This window comes from Melanaphis sacchari, unplaced genomic scaffold (genome assembly GCF_002803265.2).
Source record: "Melanaphis sacchari strain LSU unplaced genomic scaffold, SCAv2.0 Contig74_pilon_pilon, whole genome shotgun sequence".
NCBI classification, from domain to species: Eukaryota; Metazoa; Arthropoda; class Insecta; order Hemiptera; family Aphididae; genus Melanaphis; species Melanaphis sacchari.
The window spans coordinates 248,058-268,548 of NW_020271531.1; the positions used below are offsets into that span (position 1 = coordinate 248,058).

At 26.9% G+C, this 20,491-nt stretch overlaps 3 protein-coding genes across 3 annotated transcripts; all 3 read right to left on the reverse strand.

Moving 5' to 3' along the window:
* Positions 1–2,347: 2,347 nt before the first annotated feature.
* On the reverse strand, positions 2,348–14,555 carry LOC112601059 (heat shock 70 kDa protein 12A-like). The gene is made up of 13 exons (XM_025348473.1): positions 14,420–14,555; positions 8,582–8,728; positions 8,295–8,436; positions 6,839–7,170; positions 6,072–6,250; positions 5,792–6,013; positions 5,521–5,692; positions 5,270–5,401; positions 4,719–4,930; positions 4,519–4,644; positions 4,153–4,420; positions 2,869–3,044; positions 2,348–2,768 (listed from the first exon to the last, which is right to left on the reverse strand). The coding sequence occupies exons 1-13, from the start codon at positions 14,499–14,501 to the stop codon at positions 2,583–2,585; spliced, it is 2,376 nt and encodes a 791-aa protein (XP_025204258.1). The 5' UTR covers positions 14,502–14,555; the 3' UTR covers positions 2,348–2,582.
* A 606-nt stretch (positions 14,556–15,161) lies between these two features.
* Positions 15,162–20,452, reverse strand: LOC112601132 (melanoma-associated antigen D4-like). The gene is made up of 6 exons (XM_025348577.1): positions 20,352–20,452; positions 20,010–20,181; positions 19,771–19,945; positions 19,603–19,682; positions 17,168–17,317; positions 15,162–15,358 (listed from the first exon to the last, which is right to left on the reverse strand). Exons 1-6 carry the CDS (start codon positions 20,381–20,383, stop codon positions 15,302–15,304), a joined length of 666 nt encoding a protein of 221 aa, XP_025204362.1. The 5' UTR covers positions 20,384–20,452; the 3' UTR covers positions 15,162–15,301.
* LOC112601133 lies at positions 18,070–18,571 on the reverse strand. Its single transcript, XM_025348578.1, has one exon. The coding sequence runs from the start codon at positions 18,481–18,483 to the stop codon at positions 18,139–18,141; it is 345 nt and encodes a 114-aa protein (XP_025204363.1). The 5' UTR covers positions 18,484–18,571; the 3' UTR covers positions 18,070–18,138.
* Positions 20,453–20,491: the final 39 nt, after the last annotated feature.

A 20,491-nucleotide genomic window follows, 5' to 3' on the forward strand; every position in this document is an offset into this window, starting at 1 on the left:
AGTAACATAAAAAAATCCGTGGCAGTTTTGGTTTGGTTTAAAAAAACTTAAATTGCCTATAACTAAAAAAAAAAAGAGTTAGACCCCCCACTTTAAAGGTTATTTCTTCATCATTTTAGGTATACTTTCATATAACGGCGGCCGGTCACTTCGCCCCGGGACACATTGTATAATTTAAATTTGTTATTCGTAGTTCGTAGCGTTGGTGGTTTGCTGGAAGTTTCTTATTAATCGTGACAGTTTTTGTTCAGTTTATGAACAAATAGTAAAAAATATTCTTAAAACTAAGAAAATGCACTAAAATCGTCAAAAAATGCAAAAAAAAAATTACCTTAAAATAATCAGTATCACCCAAAACACATTTTATATTTAATGACCAACGTTTCAAAACACCAGAAAAAAAATGCCTTTGCATCAATCAAAATCCCAGCCTTAATTATTAGGAATATAATTGTTTTAAAACATCATAGTTAAAGTAAAGTTATTGTTGTATTAATTAGGTAGGTAACTAATTAGTAAAAGCACTTTTTAAAAAGGCTGCAGCAGATCGAAAAAAGCATGTAAAACAACCAAAATATCAGACAAATTTGTGAAGCTTGTGTTTGATGAATTTTAATAAAAAACAGATATGAATTTGTATTCTAGTCTTTTAAATTTTGATCGAAGCGATTTTTGATATTTGAAAAATTGAACACATATCTAAGCCTCAAAATAAAATAAATTTATAGTTATTTTAATAATTAAATTGAATATCTAAAATTGCTTCGATCAAAATATAAAAGACTAGATGATAACTTCAAATCTGTTTTCAAAAATAAATCTATCAATCCCAAGTCTTAGAATTTTGTCTGTCTTGTCGGTCTTTTGAATGCTTAAAACGCGTACTTACCTATTTAACGAAAATAGGAAGGTAGGTATCTAATTCGCACTGTATTTATTACATTCACTTTTGAACATAGTCACGCGAACGATAAATATTTATTTATTTTATTAATAAAATATACTTAACGTATAAAATATTCTTTTTTAATAAACTATTCTAGCATATTTTACAATGTGTTTGTGAAGAATAAAAGTTATACTGTAACAACATTCTACATTGAGAAATATATATGAATTTAAAACAATTCAAAGCACGCTATACAGTATTGGTACCTATAAGTGTTACCGCGCACCCAAGTAATCGAAGATAATTAGTAGTTACCATAAAAACATAAAAAAAATTGAAGAAAATATTCAATAAAATAATAATACTAAAACTTCAAATAGGTTTGCTAACATTTGAAAAATACATTTTGTATATAGGTACTGCCAAATACCAATAGATATTGAATTTCCATCTATGAAGTAATAAAAAGAAAAAATTTAAATTCATTTAATCCACAGCCCTTACCTATATTATGGTTATTCATAATATCATGATATTAATTAATATATACAGCAGTGCAGTTTTCAGTAAACTACAATAAAAACGGAAACGGCTGCGGTTAGAAACTCATAAGATTGCATGTTTACGCTATACCTACTACACAAATTAGACTCATTAAAAAAAAAAAAAAAAAAAAAAAAAATAACTGTTAATTTGCTTAAAAATTACTTAGGTATAACCATCAGTCGCAATATTTGTTTTTGAGTATTACATTTTTAAACTAGATTAATAATTTGCTTAAATCGGATAACCCTGCAATTTTCAAAAAACTCATGACATTTCAATTTTAATGTCCTATAACATCTACACTACTAGAAATACTTACATAACCCAATAAAATAAGAAAAGGTAAAAAATAGTTATGGATTGGACGATGTTGGTATAAATTTTAATACGTAAAACAGTGCAAAGGTGACCTGTAGTAGTGTAGTTACCACTGAAGGTTTTGATGAATACGTTAATTTCTTAAGAGTAAACTAGAACTATAGTTAAATTCACACAAGCCTTTTAATTATTTTTCAGCGAAACAACAATATTAGTTTTTATATTACTTTTTAGTAATTGACATAACTATGAATAAGAACACTTTATAGTTATCGATTAAAATAAATTATAGAAATACGATTTAAATAGCAATAACAATTAACATTATATATTTTTATAGTTGTTTATTTTTTTGATCTTATACAATTTATTATTATCATATTTTAACAGGTAATTAGAAGTAAATGTTAATTATATAATAACTAACAATTAGTAATAATATTTTATTATAAAACAATAAGTACATTTTTTCAATTATTTGTTTTTACATGCAACAAATAAGTAATGCTAATAGTCTCAAATACAAATAAAATATATATTATTATAAGTATAATACATATAATATATCATAATACCTATTATATATTACTATATAAAATATACCATGTAAAGTATAACATTTTAAATCTAAAACAATACTATGTATAAGTCTATTATAGTAGTAAAAGATATACAGTTTGAATAGCCAATAAAGATTCAATCGATTTATAGATACAAACTCATTGAGTCTATATCGACTATACCTATTTTATATTTTAACAATATTGTATTTTTATAGCTAAACATTTAATTATATTTTATAACAACATTTTAATAAATGATTATACTTTCAACAATCAGTTTCAGCAATCTGAGCATCCACTCGAGTGCCACTGGCTAAATCTAAAGCGGTAGCGACCACTTCTCCTTGACCACAAAATCCTATTTGTACCAATAGCTCTTTAGACAACTGAACGTCTTCATTTTTCGTAAATTTTAACGAACCACATTTTAACACTCCATCGTCCGTAACGAACTAGAAATAAGAAAACGAATATGAAATAATGTTGAAATCGAATAACATTAAAATCAATAATGATTTATGAATAATGTCTATAATGAGTCTACACGCGTACCTTAGCAGACAGATTATGTACTAGGTATATATTGATTACGATTGAATCCTGCGAAGAGTTCGCGGGAGTATATTTTTTTATGACCGTCTCATTATCCCTAATACATTCATTTTCTTCAATGAGGTAATCCAGCAAGTCTGTGCACCAACGTTTGCCATCTTTTATGACGAGTTTTTCTAAAATTATATCGTTAAACAATTGTTAATGTATATATGTATATGTATTATGTATAAGATGTCTCACCAATCACCGATGCACCGTGAAATTAGTCCTGGACAATAATTTTTTGTCTAATTAATATTTAGTTTTTTAAATAAGTATGACTTTGAAATTTCATCATTGTTTTTTTTGTCGTCAAAAAATTTGAAATATTGAAAAACCAAATTTTTTCAGTTACTTAGACATTTTTTAACCTATTTAATATGTGTCTTCATTGGGGATACAAACTTCTTTTTTAAATAAGAACCCCCTCCCCTTTTTTAGTTACTGTATTGCTAAGCAGGTGATTTTTTTGAAAATGTTAATACTTCTAAGTAAAATATCAAATGATAAGTTTCTACGTGATGTTATTATACCTATTAATCTTTAAGTATTTAGAATAATAGTCCTTAATCATGACTTTACATTAAGTATAAAATAGAACTAATAGAAGTAATATTCAGTTTAGTACCTATTATATACTTGGAAAATAAAAAAATAAAAATAATTTAATATTAATTAATTAATTACATTTTTATCATAGTTTCCTACATCTTTTACACCTAAAATAATTCTATGGACTATTGTTCTTAGTACTTTAAGTTTCATGTCAAGAATTATTCGTTTGAATTTTGATTTTATCGGATTAACATTTGCTTAAGATATTAGGTACAATAAAAATGGCGGGGTTTTCATCAGAAAAATAAAATTTTGTACTGCCACAGAAAAATTCTTTTTCAAATATAAATTCAAAAATTCAGAAATGTAATTTAAAAATAATAATTTAAAATTCCAAAAATTTAAATTTGAACAACTCATTTTCCAAAGGAAAAATAGGTGCGAGCATGTTTTGAGAATCAGCCTGTACGCATTTCAATTGATGGGAGGATATGTAGCCGTATACTGAGACACCCGTAATATGTATTGTGTATATTATATCATATTCACGGTAAAATATTTAATTTATTTTATTATTAGAAATAAGGTACATTTTATATTGTGCAAACAGTAAACAGTGATTTGCTAATCATGTATTTAAAAATCATTTAATAAATGTCAAGATTTTAGAAAATCGCTAATTCTTACCTATTGGATGAGTGTTGTCAACAAATGGTTTGATTATGCCAACGGCATAACTGTGTTTTGCTTTGTATGCCGGTGTATCCGACCTGTTCAATTCGTACATAACGGCCCCGCGCAGTACGCTGACATAAGCCAAGTCGGGTAAGATTATTTTCAAACGATCGCTAAAACGCTCGGTGATCTTTTCTTGAAGCCACAGCGACTGAGAGTACCCTCCGACCAAAAACATGTGAGTTATTTTTCGGTCGTCGTTTATAATGTTGTTGATTTGCTATATAACAATAGGAGACAAGTTTGGTAAACAAAATGACACATATATCTATGAAATGATTATCGCAAATTTTCTACAGTGGCAAAAAGTGTGCTTACTTCCGAGATGCACGCAAAGCTTGGTAGAAAAAGCGGCTCAATGGCCAAATAGTGTAAAATGAAAACACCATCCAGTTCATTCCACACGATCGCGTCAGACCCGTAATCTCTCACGGCGTCGGATACCTTTAAACATACATATCGTTACGTCATCGTTGATATTTACACAAACGCTATATTAGATTATTTTGTATACGAACGTCTTTGTCTGAATACTGCAAGTAGTGTTCGATAAACGCGTACGGAGGTCTTATAACTATTGGCGATCTCACTTTGCTAGACACGGACTTTTTAGCTTCTTCAAATCTTTGGAGGAGTTCCATATAAGCGGCAGGTCTTTGAAGTTTAAAGTCTGACATGAATCCAAAACCGAATAATGCGCACAGGAGTTTAACAAATTCTATATCTACACCTATAACAACAACAATTAAATAACGTTTACCTAATTATAAAATATGTACTGCTACTGCATACCATGTATTAATTCTGATATGGTATGATATTGTGATAATTAAAAACAGTTTATAAGGTTGTAATGAAGTATAAATGAATAAATGTATAATATAATTATAGATTTAAAAATAAAAATAATTTTATTGTATATAATATAGGAATAGGTATGAAGAAGACGGAATCAAGTTAAAATAACTGTGAAACTGGAAGATTTTTGTATTACATATAATCTACCTATATGCAATAAAACGTCCTTAAAATCAAGGTTTATAAATAAGTTATTTTTTTAACTATTTACTTAGAGATCCACAGACACCTGCTGATGGTTTATGGAGTTTACTGATTGGCAGTCGATTGACTGTACGGCACACTTGATGAATTGTTACATCTACTGTACCACCGCCACAATTAACTACTAAGTAATTATACCCTGAAATTGAGTAAAAAACAAAATAACACTTAATATTGTTTTGAATTATATTATTTAATCAGTTTAATCCCTAGTTAATTCACAATTTGAATAAATTACACTATTCATTATTTTATTACCTTCGCCTATTTCGTTTAAAACACAATAATCAGTGTCATAGGTATCCTGAAAATTAATTTTAGAAAGTACTTTAGTATTTTTGAGTCGTGCACTGCGACAATGTACAGCTGCTGCTTCAGGTTCTAAAACTATGGTCACAGATTCTGGGTTTTCTAGACTACCCAATCCGGCCTGCAATAAAATAAGAGTATTATAAGCACTTATATTGTTGATTGAAATGCAGTTATACGTATGTTTATAAATAATAAAAATTAAAATGTTGTTGCAAACCTCGATTGCAATTTCTTTCATCAATAGCCTGGTACTTTTATTCCAAACAGCCGGTACGGTTAATATCCAGGAAATCGAATCCAAACTCAAAGCTTCGGAACACCGTTCAGTGAGTTCTTCTAAAATTAAATATCTAAGATGTCGCAAAGCCTCGGTCAATATACGCGTGGCCGGAAGGGACACGCTGTTAGCAGCCATTATATGAGTTTCTTTGGATATTACCTGAAAATAATTTTAATTTTATACTAAATACGCTTCAATGGGGTATGGCTTCACTCACGTCTTTATTGTACAAAAACATTTTAAACTTATCAAAGTAGTACCACTTGTGTGCTTCTTCCGGGTGCATATCGTGGAAATAATCACGAGCCGCCGTTCCAAATGAATGGAAATTGAAATCTGGCGATAACAGCAAAGCAGTTGGTATTTTTTGACCATCGACTATCGTATCGCTTTCATCTACATATACAATAACAATACCGTTTAAAGGGTAAGTTTATTATAACATATATATCGTACGCATGTTCATGTTATAACACCTATACGACTGACTATACACCATGACGGTAATCAGTAAAAATGATCAACGAAAAAAAAAATGTAATTCCATTTTCACTTTTTGTAATGCTTTTATGCTTTTTTAATAAAATATATCGTATATATGTATAATATAAAGTTAAATGCATTTTTACTATTACAAATTCTCTATGAAGACGCGTTTATGCTTTCTTTCATTTTTTATTTAGTTTATATATATTACTACTTGATGTTCATATTAAAAATAATAATGTTGACAACAAAGAAATACGATGAATATCACTGAACAATGACGTTACTTTTGTATTGCGTATTTCGAAAGAACAGTAAGAAAAAACCTAACTTTTATACGAAATAAAAATGTGCATTTTAACTTTTAAGCCTTTAAGGCATTTTATATACATTTATTCTTACATCATCCTATCTCCATGATGTTTATACCCCCCCCCTTTCATCACAACAATTATATTATATAGCTATATGTCTATATATTTATACATATATAGTTACAGTCGGGCTTCTTCATGACGGTAATCCTGCCAGATCGTCTGAACGAATACGCGTAACCAGTGTACGTCGTACCGATATCGATGGCTACCACGATACCGTCTTCGGGCGATTCGTCCAGCACTTGGAGCTCGGTCGTATGGCATTGATCCCGGTTGACATACACTTCTTCGACCAGGTTATAAGTCTCGTTCAACGGTACCGGACTACAGCAATTGTTGTTGGATTTGACAGCGACCGGAGGAGCGGTGGCGGTGAAACTGCTCATTGCAGTCGTACAGTCATCCCCGTCCGGTTGCTGGAAACACTGCTGTTCCAGGGATAACGATATCAACCTACCGCATCGTCAAATAATTAAAACATATAGCCGATAAAGCATTTTTTGAGTTACCAGTGTTACCACGTACCTATTGGCTATTATTTATAGACGAGATAGGTATTGGTAAATTGATTAATTTAGTGCACTCGAATTTCATGTCAAAAAATAAACGTAAATTGGAATGTCCGAATTGCATGCCGTGTAGGTACTTATAAGTTAATCTTTATTCATCATGCACTTATGTGCACAACTTAAACTTTATTTTTTATTTTTATTTTCATTTCTTTTTAAACGCATGAATTGAAACTGATTAGTTTCAATTATAGAAGAGACTGATACAATAAAAACAGACCACAATAAACAATGCAATAAGTACAGTTTGGTTAAATGTTTACTAATTACTATAGAATATATAAATATTTCAATCTAGAAACTTATCAGTTGTAAAAACCCTATCATAAAGCGTTTATATTCATAATTATTATTTTTTTTAAATTAGAAATATCAAAAATAAAGTTGTGCATATATGTGCATGATAAATAAAGATAAACTTGTGGGTATACGGCATACAATTCGGATATACCCCTTTAAGAGGCGGCATGGAATTCGGACAGATCCCTCTAAGTGGCAATTAATGTCTGCAATTCGGACATTTTTTTTTTTTTGGCATGTAATTCGGACATAGTCGATAAATCAATTAATAAAGTTAATTAATATAGTTACTAACATTATGTGCAATTTTAAATTAAATACTATTAGTAATTACTTATTAGGTTTTAATAAAGTTATTTAATTATTAAAAGTGTTTATTTTATGTTTTAGTTTTTAATCAATACCAGATATTAATAATATTTATATTATCCAATTTAAGAAGGGTAATGTAAAAATAAAATTAATAGATTTTTTGGTTTCGCAAAATATAGGCAAACGTTATTTTGTCAAATCAACTATGTTATTTAAATTTAATCATTGAAATTCCGAAAATTTAGCGTATAACCTATAATTGCTGTATTTTTTTTCTTAATTGGCCCGTTTTTTAATCGGTAAAACTAAAATTAACCTTTTTAAAATTAAATTTTTTACATTGGCCTTTCTTACACCAAGCTACAGATTTATAATTGTAATCATATAATTTCACACCTGTTCAGAGTTGTGTTAATCGAGTTGGCAACATCATCTTCGTCGTATTCTATCGGGATCCCGGAATCAAGCGAATTGTACCGCAGAGCGCATTCGATGTCGTCCAGCCTGTATTCGGGTTCCTCTTCCACGCAACCTAAGACTGATATTAAAACACTATGACCTTAGCTCGTATGCAGTGCGTTTATCAAATGAACATAAACGACTCGCACGTGTAATGGTATAGGTACATATACATATGTGTCTATATTACCCTACATAATATTGTCTTTAAGTATACAATATACCTTGTTGAAATTTCTGGATGTTGTTGTGTCTGAACAGCAGTATCTCTTGTTCGAGACTAGATAGCGGATCGTCAACGAACACTCGTCCCCTCCTGCGTTCGTGGTACGACGTGTCGGCTGCTGCAAAGTTCATCATGGCTGGCGGTTCTGCGGCAGGCGGAATAAAACAAATCATATCAAATCAATGAATGGGAAGAAAGTGTGCCGGGTGTGTAATTACATCGCGGTCGTGACCAACCACGCGGAACGCTGCTACAGCAGTTAACAACAACAATACGTAAATATCAAAAGAAAAACTGACTGCGGCAAAGAAAAAAAAAAAAAATTACAGATGCATAATGAGACTTTGAAATCGTTAACGATTTTTAAACTATTCTTATAATACGAGATAATAGCCATATAGGAATAGGCGTTTTCATCGCGTTCCGCGTGGGCGGAGTATCTCGCCGTTATAATTGTCGTTTATACCTATATATGTATATGATATTATGGTACTTATATATTATGTTATATACCTATATAGGTACAGCCGTACTGGTAGAAGAATACAATAATATAACATGACAATAATGGCGAGAGTCGACAATAAATAATGTCATACCTATACAATATACATGTATGTATATGTTATACAATATAAATATTTTATTTGTAAATGCGTTATAGGCTGCAGACATAGTCATTATAAAAGCATTATGCTTATGCAAATATGTATTATTATTTATATACAGATGATACAGAAGTCGTGATTTGGTACTTTCAGTTTACATTATCAACACTTCACGAACACGAAGACAATAAACCAACTGTAATCATCTGTATGTGCACAGGGCCGTAAAGTAAAAGCAAATAAACTATTTATGATACGCGCTTTTGTGTATACTCTTATAAAATATATTAGGATAAAACAGGAAATCTCGATAACCATCGATGAAGAACTTTAGAGTTACTTTTTAAAATGAACGCGACGACGTAATGTTAAATAATATGAATTAAATATTTATAAAAATCAACAGCGAATTACTAATAAGTATAATTTCGTTATTATAACATAATTATATCGTATTTGTGTGTATACTAATTAATTTTATATTAAAGACCTGAGTTGTAAATTGTATTTGTTATACCACTAATTGCCTTGCAAGGGTTATTAAAAAATAAAAATAATATGCTAGGTATTATCGTTAGTGAAGTATAGTGAATGGTATCCATATTATAGAAAGGTATCTTTCAATTAAATTTGTAAATAATAGTAATTATTACTTTCCAAAAACTATTTTTTTAGTGACAAATTCGTTTTACGATATTGTTAAATATCATGTCAAAATAAATTGAAAAAAAATAGAAAGAAGGGAATCGTCACGAATAATTAATTTTTTGTTATACAAGTAATATTTTTATAAATTAAAAATATATGAATGTGATGGTGCATTAGTATGTGTATGAAAAAAGACATAATTCACATACTGAAGAAGTTTATCTGAATAATCTGATGTTTAAATATATCTTATGGGAGAAACATCTTGATCATGTAATAATTAAATTATAGAAGTAAAAGCCAACAGCATAGGTAAGTATATAATTATTTTTGTATTAAGTTTTAGAAGATATCAATTACCCAACGACTAACATTAAGTATAATCACTGATAACAAATAGGAATTAGGTATTTAAATTTCATAATATTATATGATAAAAATAAATTAAGAAGTTGAATTGAATTACGTATTAAGATATTATTAAGAGGTAGTTACTATAATATGATAGCTATCTATATTATTGTAGCCATAGTTGGTAGGTAATATATTATAATATATACGATTTAGATACCATATTATGAGTACATACATTTAATAATTTTTTTTTTTTTTTGTATATTTAATACTTTTTTTTTATGTTGTTGTCTGTTAAAGTAAAAATTAAAATTTTTTTAAGTAATCATGATAAAGAAATGCTTGCGAGTTATGATCGAGTGTAATTATTAGGAAGCAAATGTTTATGAATTAATCATATTTCTTATAACATCTAAATTGATGAGGAGTAAGATAGAAATTTGTTTCATTAGGTACTCAAATAATTCAAATTCTTAATTTAATTTTGCATATTTTTGCATATTTGTTCGATTTTTACTTGTTTGATCATATTTTTACATTCATTGACTTTTAGTGTATTTAAAGTTTTTTTTTAAATATATTACGTTGAATAATCAGCATACCGATAACGTACGATTATTTTTACCAAAACTGGAAAAACCTGCGATTGTATTTTTTGATATATTGATTTTTTTATAGTACCTATTGTAAAAATATAATTTGTTAATTTATGTCAATACCTACTTCAGATGTTTCAATTGTTTTCCACGTTTCGTTGGCTTCGTTTTTCTTCGAAGAAAGTTTTTATATTTTACAAAGCTTTACACCTGTTTATTTTAAAATTTCAACTCGTCATGACTGCATAATTTTGTTTCTGAATTTAAAATTTTTTCTACCGATGTAGTTATTTTATACTATACATAGTTTAATATTTCAGTAAATAGTGATAGTGATAGACTAAAATGATCCATATCACCTGCATTGTATACTAGTATAAATAGTACAATGCAGGGGAAGTTCATAAACATTTTTCAAAAGTTGATAGTTGATTAAAATTTCTGATGGTAAAAAAGTATTATTAAAGTCTCCATCAAAAATAAATGCTTTTCAAACTATTGATCCTGAAATTTTTTTACCGCCTCAACAGTAGCGAAACTGGGAAAAAATTTAGGGGGCAAATAATTTATTTACCATGATCAAAACCTTGTATATTTGTATACGAGTAGTTGGATTATTTGAGAGGAGGAAATGATATCTTTGCCCTTCGCAAAATTGTCAGGGGGAAAATGCCTCCCTTGTACCCCTACAATTGCGTCTCTGTGCCTAAATCAATAGTTATTATTCGTCGGGGTACATGGTTGGACGCAGTGGTTTATTAATATGACCATTTTGATACATTTTTTAGCTATTTTATAAAGATGATGCAAGTTTCATTAAAACATTTATAGATGATTCAATTATAACAAATGATTTAATTTGTTCTAACACTTCGGATTTTTAGAGGATAAAATTACTAGCTTATAAAAACAAGACGTCCTATTAACTATATTTTAATATAGTCGAAGAAGTTGAAGTAAAAACTTTTCAAGTTCCAGGAGATGTGGAAAAATCTATACCAAATAAACTAAGTAGGTACTGTTTTTGATAAAAAATCATAGACTGAAGACATTGAACATAATTATGAAAGGAAAAAACATACTATTCAAGATTTTTAAGAACTAATTACATCAGGTATACCATATTTCAAATATGTTCGTGTCTCGTCTATAGATGTAGCACGCAGTTTTTCCAAATTCAAAATGTTGTTATTGAAAATTTACTTTTAATAATTTAAATAAAACATTGATTATTCCAATTTCTAGGTATGTTTTCAAATGTAATATGTATTAATGATTGATTATTATTACTTGGTTTCTATATAAATAATATATATACCCTGTATATTTTTTTCTAATTAAACAATACAACAAAAGCTCACAAAGTTTAATTTTAAGAATCATTTTTTACTACTTTTAATTAATAAATAAAATAAGTTTTAAATAAATAATATTATTGATGCATATTTTTAAGCTTTATAGTTCATAATGCATAGGTACCTACTTCTTTTTCAGTTTAAAAACATCTGCTGCTTACCAACTACTAAGACTAGGAATTTAATGCACTTAAAAAGTACTAAATATCCTTTAAAAATATACACTTTTCTTGTTTTTTTTATTTCTACTCAAAATTTTCATAAATACAAATATTTTTATTTGTTATACATCATTTGTACTAAATATTGAATAATAAAATTGGGAAATTGTAGGTAAGTCAAACAGAGATTTTAAAAACACGATACAATAATACCTAGATAGTTAAAACTCTCTAAATAAATATACATTATAAAGAATTTTTTTTTTTTATTGTCAGATTTTCAAATTGTATTATAATCATACTATCAATCATTAAATATGCTCTTAAAACAATAAAATCACTAAATATGCAAAAATGTGCACTATAAACTTTTAATATATTTTTTATAGTGTTATGAAATTAATTTCAAACTTAATTAGCTATAAATATAATAGCCCAAAAAAATTCAATAACTTTCGTACTTACTAATTACTAATACATAAATAGTCATAAAACTCTTAATACATCAAATTTTTATAAGATTAAATTTAAAAGACATTAGATAGTTCGTTATGAAGATATAGGTTGGTAGGTAAATAGTTAATAAATAGTATGACTAGGTCACTAGGTGCTGTAAAGTTTAAATAATAAATATGATCTCTTTAAAGCGTACCTACTATATATTGTAATGTGTTGTAATAGGTCAATGTACATTTTTTTTACAGGAAGTTTGTAGATAGACGTACAAATTACAAACTAATATGGGTGGGCACTAGATAAGCGATAGGTAGCTAAGGAAAAGCAACAATTGATTCGTCACACACCGTCCGCGATCTTTCAACACAGGAAACCAATTCGTTATGAACAGAAGATCTAAATACATCTTTGTATTTATCTAGGTATCTACGGACTAGCCAGTTACTAATGATAATCGTTTGATTTATAGTTTAAGTTATTTAGACAATAACGGTAGGTACCTATACCGGCTATACCTTATATAGGTAGTCATTATGTTATAGATAATTAAGATGTTAAAACCAAAAATGTTAAGGTTATAACATTTATATGTTACAAAAATTAATTGACTTCGAAAAAAAGTCTCATGTTATAGTTATACACTGACTTGTGACTACCCATTAACTTGGTAGTTATTGATAGATACCTACTTACCTAGTTACTAGTTAGTAGGTAACTTATAAAGTTATAACCCATCATAAGTATCTACATTAAACAGTTAACACACATATGATACATATACATATTATCATTCAAGTGTAACCTTGATATGGTCGTTAACGTTGCAGACTTTTTGACAATAGGTTAGGCTGTCAGAGTATTCATCATTTAATACGCACAATGCATACAATGAGACTAAGAAACGGTACTGTTATTCAATATTCTATTCATATTTATTTACCTTGTAGTGTTATGAAATTATTGCATTGTATTTGTGTAGGTAGCCTTAATTTTTAAATTTTCAACATTATTTTGAAAGTTTATAAGCGGCTTAAACGCTTTAAATATGTATAAGGCGTATAAAATACAAAATATTAATCTTATACAAAAACCCATACATATAGTTCAAATTATAAATTATATTTATTAATTTCAGAGCAATTCTGCACGTCTCTGTGAGATATTAAGAGGACAGTCCATAACAGGTAAATGTTGAATTCAAAATAATTCATTTTACTATATTATTATTTGTAATATTTAAATGAATTAACTTATTATCAAATTTAAACGTAAGAAAATGTTCTAAGGTCCCAACGATTTATTTCTTTTATTTTACTTTCTATACAATTAATGAGTACTTTAAAGTTTAAAATTTTAATTGTTATCTATATTAATAATTATTTTGAAATGCTTAAAGTCTTAAGTTTGATTTTAGTTAGAAATAGTAAACAATAATAAGTAGCCTATTTTTGATTTCCAAAAAAAAAAAAAATATAATTACTTATCAAATGTAAATAAATCTTGATATGAGTGAGAATATTATAATAACAAATTAAAAATTAAAAACGGTAAAAAATTTGGGTATGAAAATTGTACTATATAATATACCTATTAAATATTTAATACTAATACGTACTATTAATAGTTATAATGTTACAAGGAATACAACTTTGACTTACCTCTGCGATCGTGTATTTGGTACACTGCAGCCTCTGGTTCGATTGCATAGGCAAATTCGCTTTTTTTAGAGTTCGTAAACATTTATAAATTTATTTGATACAGACATAAAACAAAGAATATAATGTGTTCACTTGTAACTATGTTTTAATACTAACCGAATAACGTATGAATACGTCAGTCATGAAAATCTCTGGACCGTGCTGTGGGGTCTTCACAGTCCAGGAACATAGTAAATGGTAATTTTATACAAAATAGCAGGTAAAAACCTAATTTTTATTTGGATGGAGAAAGAGAAAGGACTATATTATAGCGGATATAATATAGAGAATAAGAGAATATATTAGGGTCAAGAAGCTAAACGCTAATTAAATTACTGCCCTTAATTTGTTTTCAAACAACTCGATCTATTGTACGTGTTTTTTAGTATTTAAAGAATTCAACTTTTTTTTTTTATATATATTACCATAAAATCAGTCATCCATAACTATAATAGTTAATACTTTAATACTATGCTCTATTGACCCACTGTACATAATAAAAAATAGTGGTCAGTCAGTTTATTTTAAATAAATTATGTTTCGTTAATAATTGAAATATAAGATATAAAACATGGAATAACATTTTTTTTTTAAACTTAAGTCAGTTAGTTATATATTTAATTATAAAAGTTAGAAACACATAAAAATTTAAAATACTGATTAAAATTTACAATACATATATAAATAAAATTTGTTATAGGTAGCAATATTTTATTCTCGAGAACTTTATAATAAAAATCGAACTTTAAACATATTATTTTGTATATTTTAAAAAGTTGAATACATTGTTTATTCTTAGGACAACACAATAAAGATTAAACGACTTAATATAAATAACAATTATTATTTAATTAACTCAGCATAAACACGCTTGAAAGACTTGGCAGGCTTGTTGTACAACTGTAAAAAAATAATGAGGATACAATAACTATGATGTCAAATCAGAGTTCTATAAAGCAGATCGAAATAAATCATCAAGACTAAAAATAAATACCTACCTAAGTCTTTAAAGTTTAAGATAATTTTTGTTCAGTATTTTAGTCTTAAATTATTGTAAAAATAAAAACAAAAAAATAACTTTTAGTTCAAACGTAGGTTTAAAAATACAATATTTAAATAAGATGTAACAATAGGGACGATTATAACAAAAAATAAATAAAATTTATTGAAGTTATGCAGTACCATTTAGAAATTTAGAACTTAAGGTAAGTAGTAAGTACTGTTGAAAATTTGAACATATAATGATTAACGGTATGTATAAATATGTTTAGTATGTACGCGCGGTCGGGTGTAGCTCTTATTAGTACCACTTTTAGTTCGGTCGTTAACCCAAAAGATTTTATCGTATATGGACTCGCTATAACAGAGAATGTACGGTAAGATCGTCAAATAAAAATATATTGTCATTATTGAAATTTTTGTGCACCAAATATTTTTATTATTTCCTGAAAAACAACACTATTACAGTACTAATTATTATTAACAAGCTTGAGTAAGTCGACGTCATCTTCTCAATGAGTGACATGCAATGGCAGTCGAAGACAATAAATCATTTCAGACTCTGAATATGATATAGATGAACGTGAAAGTGAATTCTAAATATTAATTTATAAATAAAATCTTATTTAAACTACACTGCAATACTTGTTTACAGTCAATAGTCGCATCCCTAGTCATAAACAGTTACTAGTTATTACGGATTCAATTTTTATCATTGGATAATATCGTAAAAACATAAAAACGTCCAATAAGTTAATGTTTCTTTATTTAGAATTAAGTTTCGGATAATTAATTTTCTAATTAACTTAATAACATATTTAATTTACTATTATATAATCTATCTAGCTCATCTTTGGTATTTCACAACCATTTTAGTTTTTAATAAATCACAAATCATTTCTCAATGTTTCTTATTAAAATAGTTGTAGATACATACATATAGACATAATTCTTGATTTATTCTATAATATAATGTATTAAAGTCTTACTCGAGGTAATGCAGTTACATAAGAAGATAAAAACTTAAAATCAGCCACCAAACAAAGTATTGGAAAATAAAGATACATTCTAAAAATAATAGATAATCCAAAACCAGAAGTTTAATAGTAATTAAATAATTAATAAGGATCTATAAACTTAGGATACAATAGACTTATTTAGAAAATAAAATAGCATTATGATGACAGATGAGAAAGAAAAACCATTTTTCAACGTTTTTGTTGAAGAAAAATTATTCATTATAATTTATAATTAATATATTTCTTCATATTAAATTTGAACTTCATAATTTAATGTTGGATATGTATTATTATCAAAATGCCAATATTAAAATCTAAGCAATAATTTTCTCATTATAAACTTGTTCACATAAATCGGTATATCTTTATGCTAAATATTGTACATTTATACACCAAATTTAAGTTTAAAGATTTTTCAAAAATGAATACAGTTAATTTGACCATTATCAGCATTAACTTAAATATTGCATTTTTTTTTTATAAATTTTATTTAAATATAAATTATTAATATTTGGTACTCTAATTGGGTTTCATACCTATTTAAATTTATATTATTTATTTTCAGGATATTATCTGTAATGTTCAAAATTTAAACATTTATGTTTGAACAGCAACATAGTAAATAAAAAATGTTTACCCAGATCCATAACTAATGCTTACGACTATTTAGTATTCTGAATTATATACTAACCTCACCAACTCGATTTAATAATGTCATCTGATCACATTCTTCTAAAGCTCTAGGTCCTAAGGTAAACCAATAAATTGTTTTTTCTGGATCAAGCATTATAGTTGTATCATCAGTGAGTTTGTATTGAAGATATTGATCTTTTACAAAATCCTGAAATAAAATTTGTAATTTATAATGTATATTATGTACCACAAATATAATAAAAATAATACTTAAATAACATGCAGTTTTATAATAAGTGAGGTTAAAATTAATTTTTTTAATTTTAAGTCTCAAAAAAATTACAATATGTTGATATTTAAAAATACAATAGGATATTTACAACTTGTAGTAAAATAAAATATTTCTATTTCCAACATAACTCATTAATAAAACTTAAAGAATCAAATATTTAATCTAGTTTATGAAATTTAAATCCTAGCATTTTAGGTATACAGTGTGTTCACGCTAAGAGGTACCACTAAATATTTCAGTTTGATGATCTTGTACTGAAATGGGGTTTTCGCTGAATGACAGATAGTACTTAAATACACATTTTTAGATAAATTTCAAATTTGTAACACTTTCGATACGCGCATGCGCGATACAACTTACTTTTTTTTAAATGGTAACACCATTTTTTTTTTACATATTCAGATAGAGTATTTTTTTCTAAACAATTTATGTATAAAAAGTTTTTTTCTAATTACAATATTGGCATATGAAATTTAACGATGAAATTTAATATTTACGAGTAATTTGTTTTTGACGAAATTTAAAACTAAATTCAACTTATTTTTACTTATTACTAGTTATTAGTATCCAATATTGTTAAATACCTGTTTGCACACAGATAAGATATAAATAAACACTTTTTTTTATCGTAGTAATCATAAATAAGATAGCTAATTGAAGGTAATGAAAACTATAAAATTGTACACATTTTGAATTTGAAATCAATTTTTATTTATTTGCAATTACGTTCTACAGTTCTATCTGATAAATTGTTCGAAGTTTCCACCTTGATGTTCCAAACATGATTCCAAACGTTTTAATAATTCCGTTGATGTGGCAGCATTTATTTGTTCTCTTCTCAAATTACTACAAGCCAGTCGTATTTTGTTTTTTAAATCTTGGAGATTAATAGGTGGATCTGCATATACAACATTTTTTAAATGCCCCCATAAAAAAAAATCCAATGGGGTCAAGTCTGGAGATCTTGCTGGCCATGAAATTACTCCATGGGTACCAATCCATCGGTTAGGAAAAATTTCATTTAAATAATTTTTAACAATGATGGCGTTGTGTGCTGGTGCACCGTCTTGTTGAAAATACATATTTTCCCGCGTTGCTAATGAAACATTTTCTAGTAGTAATTGATTTCAAATTCAAAATGTGTACAATTTTATAGTTTTCATTACCTTCAATTAGCTATCTTATTTACGATTACTACGATAAAAAAAGTGTTTATTTATATCTTATCTGTGTGCAAACAGGTATTTAACAATATTGGATACTAATAACTAGTAATAAGTAAAAATAAGTTGAATTTAGTTTTAAATTTCGTCAAAAACAAATTACTCGTAAATATTAAATTTCATCGTTAAATTTCATATGCCAATATTGTAATTAGAAAAAAACTTTTTATACATAAATTGTTTAGAAAAAAATACTCTATCCGAATATGTAAAAAAAAAAATGGTGTTACCATTTAAAAAAAAGTGAGTTGTATCGCGCATGCGCGTATCGAAAGTGTTAAAAATTTGAAATTTATCTAAAAATGTGTATTTAAGTACTATCTGTCATTCAGCGAAAACTCCATTTCAGTACAAGATCATCCAACTGAAATATTTAGTGGTACCTCTTAGCGTGAACACACTGTATATAATTTTTTCAGATAGATATGGTTTTAAAATTTTATGATTAAGATTTTAAGTCAGTGTTTTGAATAAACTTGGAGATATTTGTTTAGCTATAATATGGAAATCACTGAAAAAATAAAAATATTTATCAGGTTGTAGTTTCATTGTATATATTTTTACTATACAACTTTATGCTTTTTATTAATTGATAAAAATAAATGTTATACTGGGAGATTGTTTTATCAAACAACACCTATTAGTTCAAAATCTATTGAATTTTTTAAAAAAATTTCCTTCATAATTTTCAATTAAAATAAAACAACATAATTAAAAAAAATTATATTTTTAATTTTTTTATTATTATAATTTCTAACATTTTTTAATTTTTTGAAAGAAAACATATTTTTTATTTCATTTTTTGAAGTAATTTTCTAATTAAAAAAGAACCACTGCTCTAAAATAAGAGCATTTCATCAACTAAAATTTTCTTAGAAAAAAATAATTTAAATTCTAAGTCAAAATCATTGTTTAAAAACTTAATACATTTATAGTATTAAATTATAATGTATATAATTTAAATAAATAAATATTTACTCCTTTAAAAATTTGTTTTATATAATCCATGTCTAAATTGAACTTCAGAGCAAATTTTTCCAATATATTCCACATTTGACCTGAAAATTATATTTTTATGAGTTCAATGATAATATTATTTATGGTTTGTAAATTGAATATAACTTTTAAAATTAAATTTCTAAAAACCTTCGCTGATTGGTGTACGAAGCATAACTAAAGCTCCAATTATTGGTTTAAGTAAATTACGATATTTTGATTCTTCAGAAGAACTTAATCGAGGAACATCGATCTCATCTATACTGTTTATAATTATGAACTGTTTGTGATCATTTTTAATATATGATATTGAAAATCCAAAAGTCTGAAATAAATTATTTGATAATGAAATCTATACAAAAATACTTCTGAAATAATTTAAACAGTACATTTTTTAAAGTGTATGCCACTTCTTCCATAACTTTTTCATAATTTTTTCCAATATTGCGACCCTTGAAGACAGTTTTCATCAGATCATCTTTTTTAATTACATTTTTAGATTTCATGTGGTGTGATACAAGGTATTGAACACAAAGGATAGTGGCACTTTTATTTGGACTTCTAAAACAAACATGAAATTCAAATTCAATTAATTATTAATTTTATTTAAATCATATATAGTACACTTTCTTTGTGAAGTGGTCAGATTACTACTAATTGTTATCATTAATCAATAGTGATGGAAATTTTTATTTTACGATTATAATAAAAAATAATTATTTAACACTTACGCAATTTCAATTGAATCCTGATCGTCTTCCATAATTAAAAAAAAATAATCTATAACACAATTGAACTAGTATAATATTAAAATGGTGTTTCGGGAATATTCAAATATTAACAAAAATCAATTAATTAACTATATTTAATT

Excerpts from the sequence above, each read along its gene's own strand:
- LOC112601132 (XM_025348577.1), bottom strand. The coding sequence starts at position 20,383 with ATGGAAGACGATCAGGATTCAATTGAAATTGC. Across the intron at positions 19,683-19,770 it reads TCGTACACCAATCAGCGAAG|GTCAAATGTGGAATATATTG; the intron begins GTTTTTAGAAAT and ends TATAATTTTCAG. Across the intron at positions 17,318-19,602 it reads TAAAACAAATTTTTAAAGGA|GATTTTGTAAAAGATCAATA; the intron begins GTAAATATTTAT and ends ATTTTATTTCAG.
- LOC112601133 (XM_025348578.1), bottom strand. The coding sequence starts at position 18,483 with ATGTATTTTCAACAAGACGGTGCACCAGCACACAACGCCATCATTGTT.
- LOC112601059 (XM_025348473.1), bottom strand. The coding sequence starts at position 14,501 with ATGTTTACGAACTCTAAAAAAAGCGAATTTGCCTATGCAATCGAACCA. Across the intron at positions 6,014-6,071 it reads TGTTTTTGTACAATAAAGAC|GTAATATCCAAAGAAACTCA; the intron begins GTGAGTGAAGCC and ends AATTATTTTCAG. Across the intron at positions 3,045-4,152 it reads TGACAACACTCATCCAATAG|AAAAACTCGTCATAAAAGAT; the intron begins GTAAGAATTAGC and ends ATATAATTTTAG.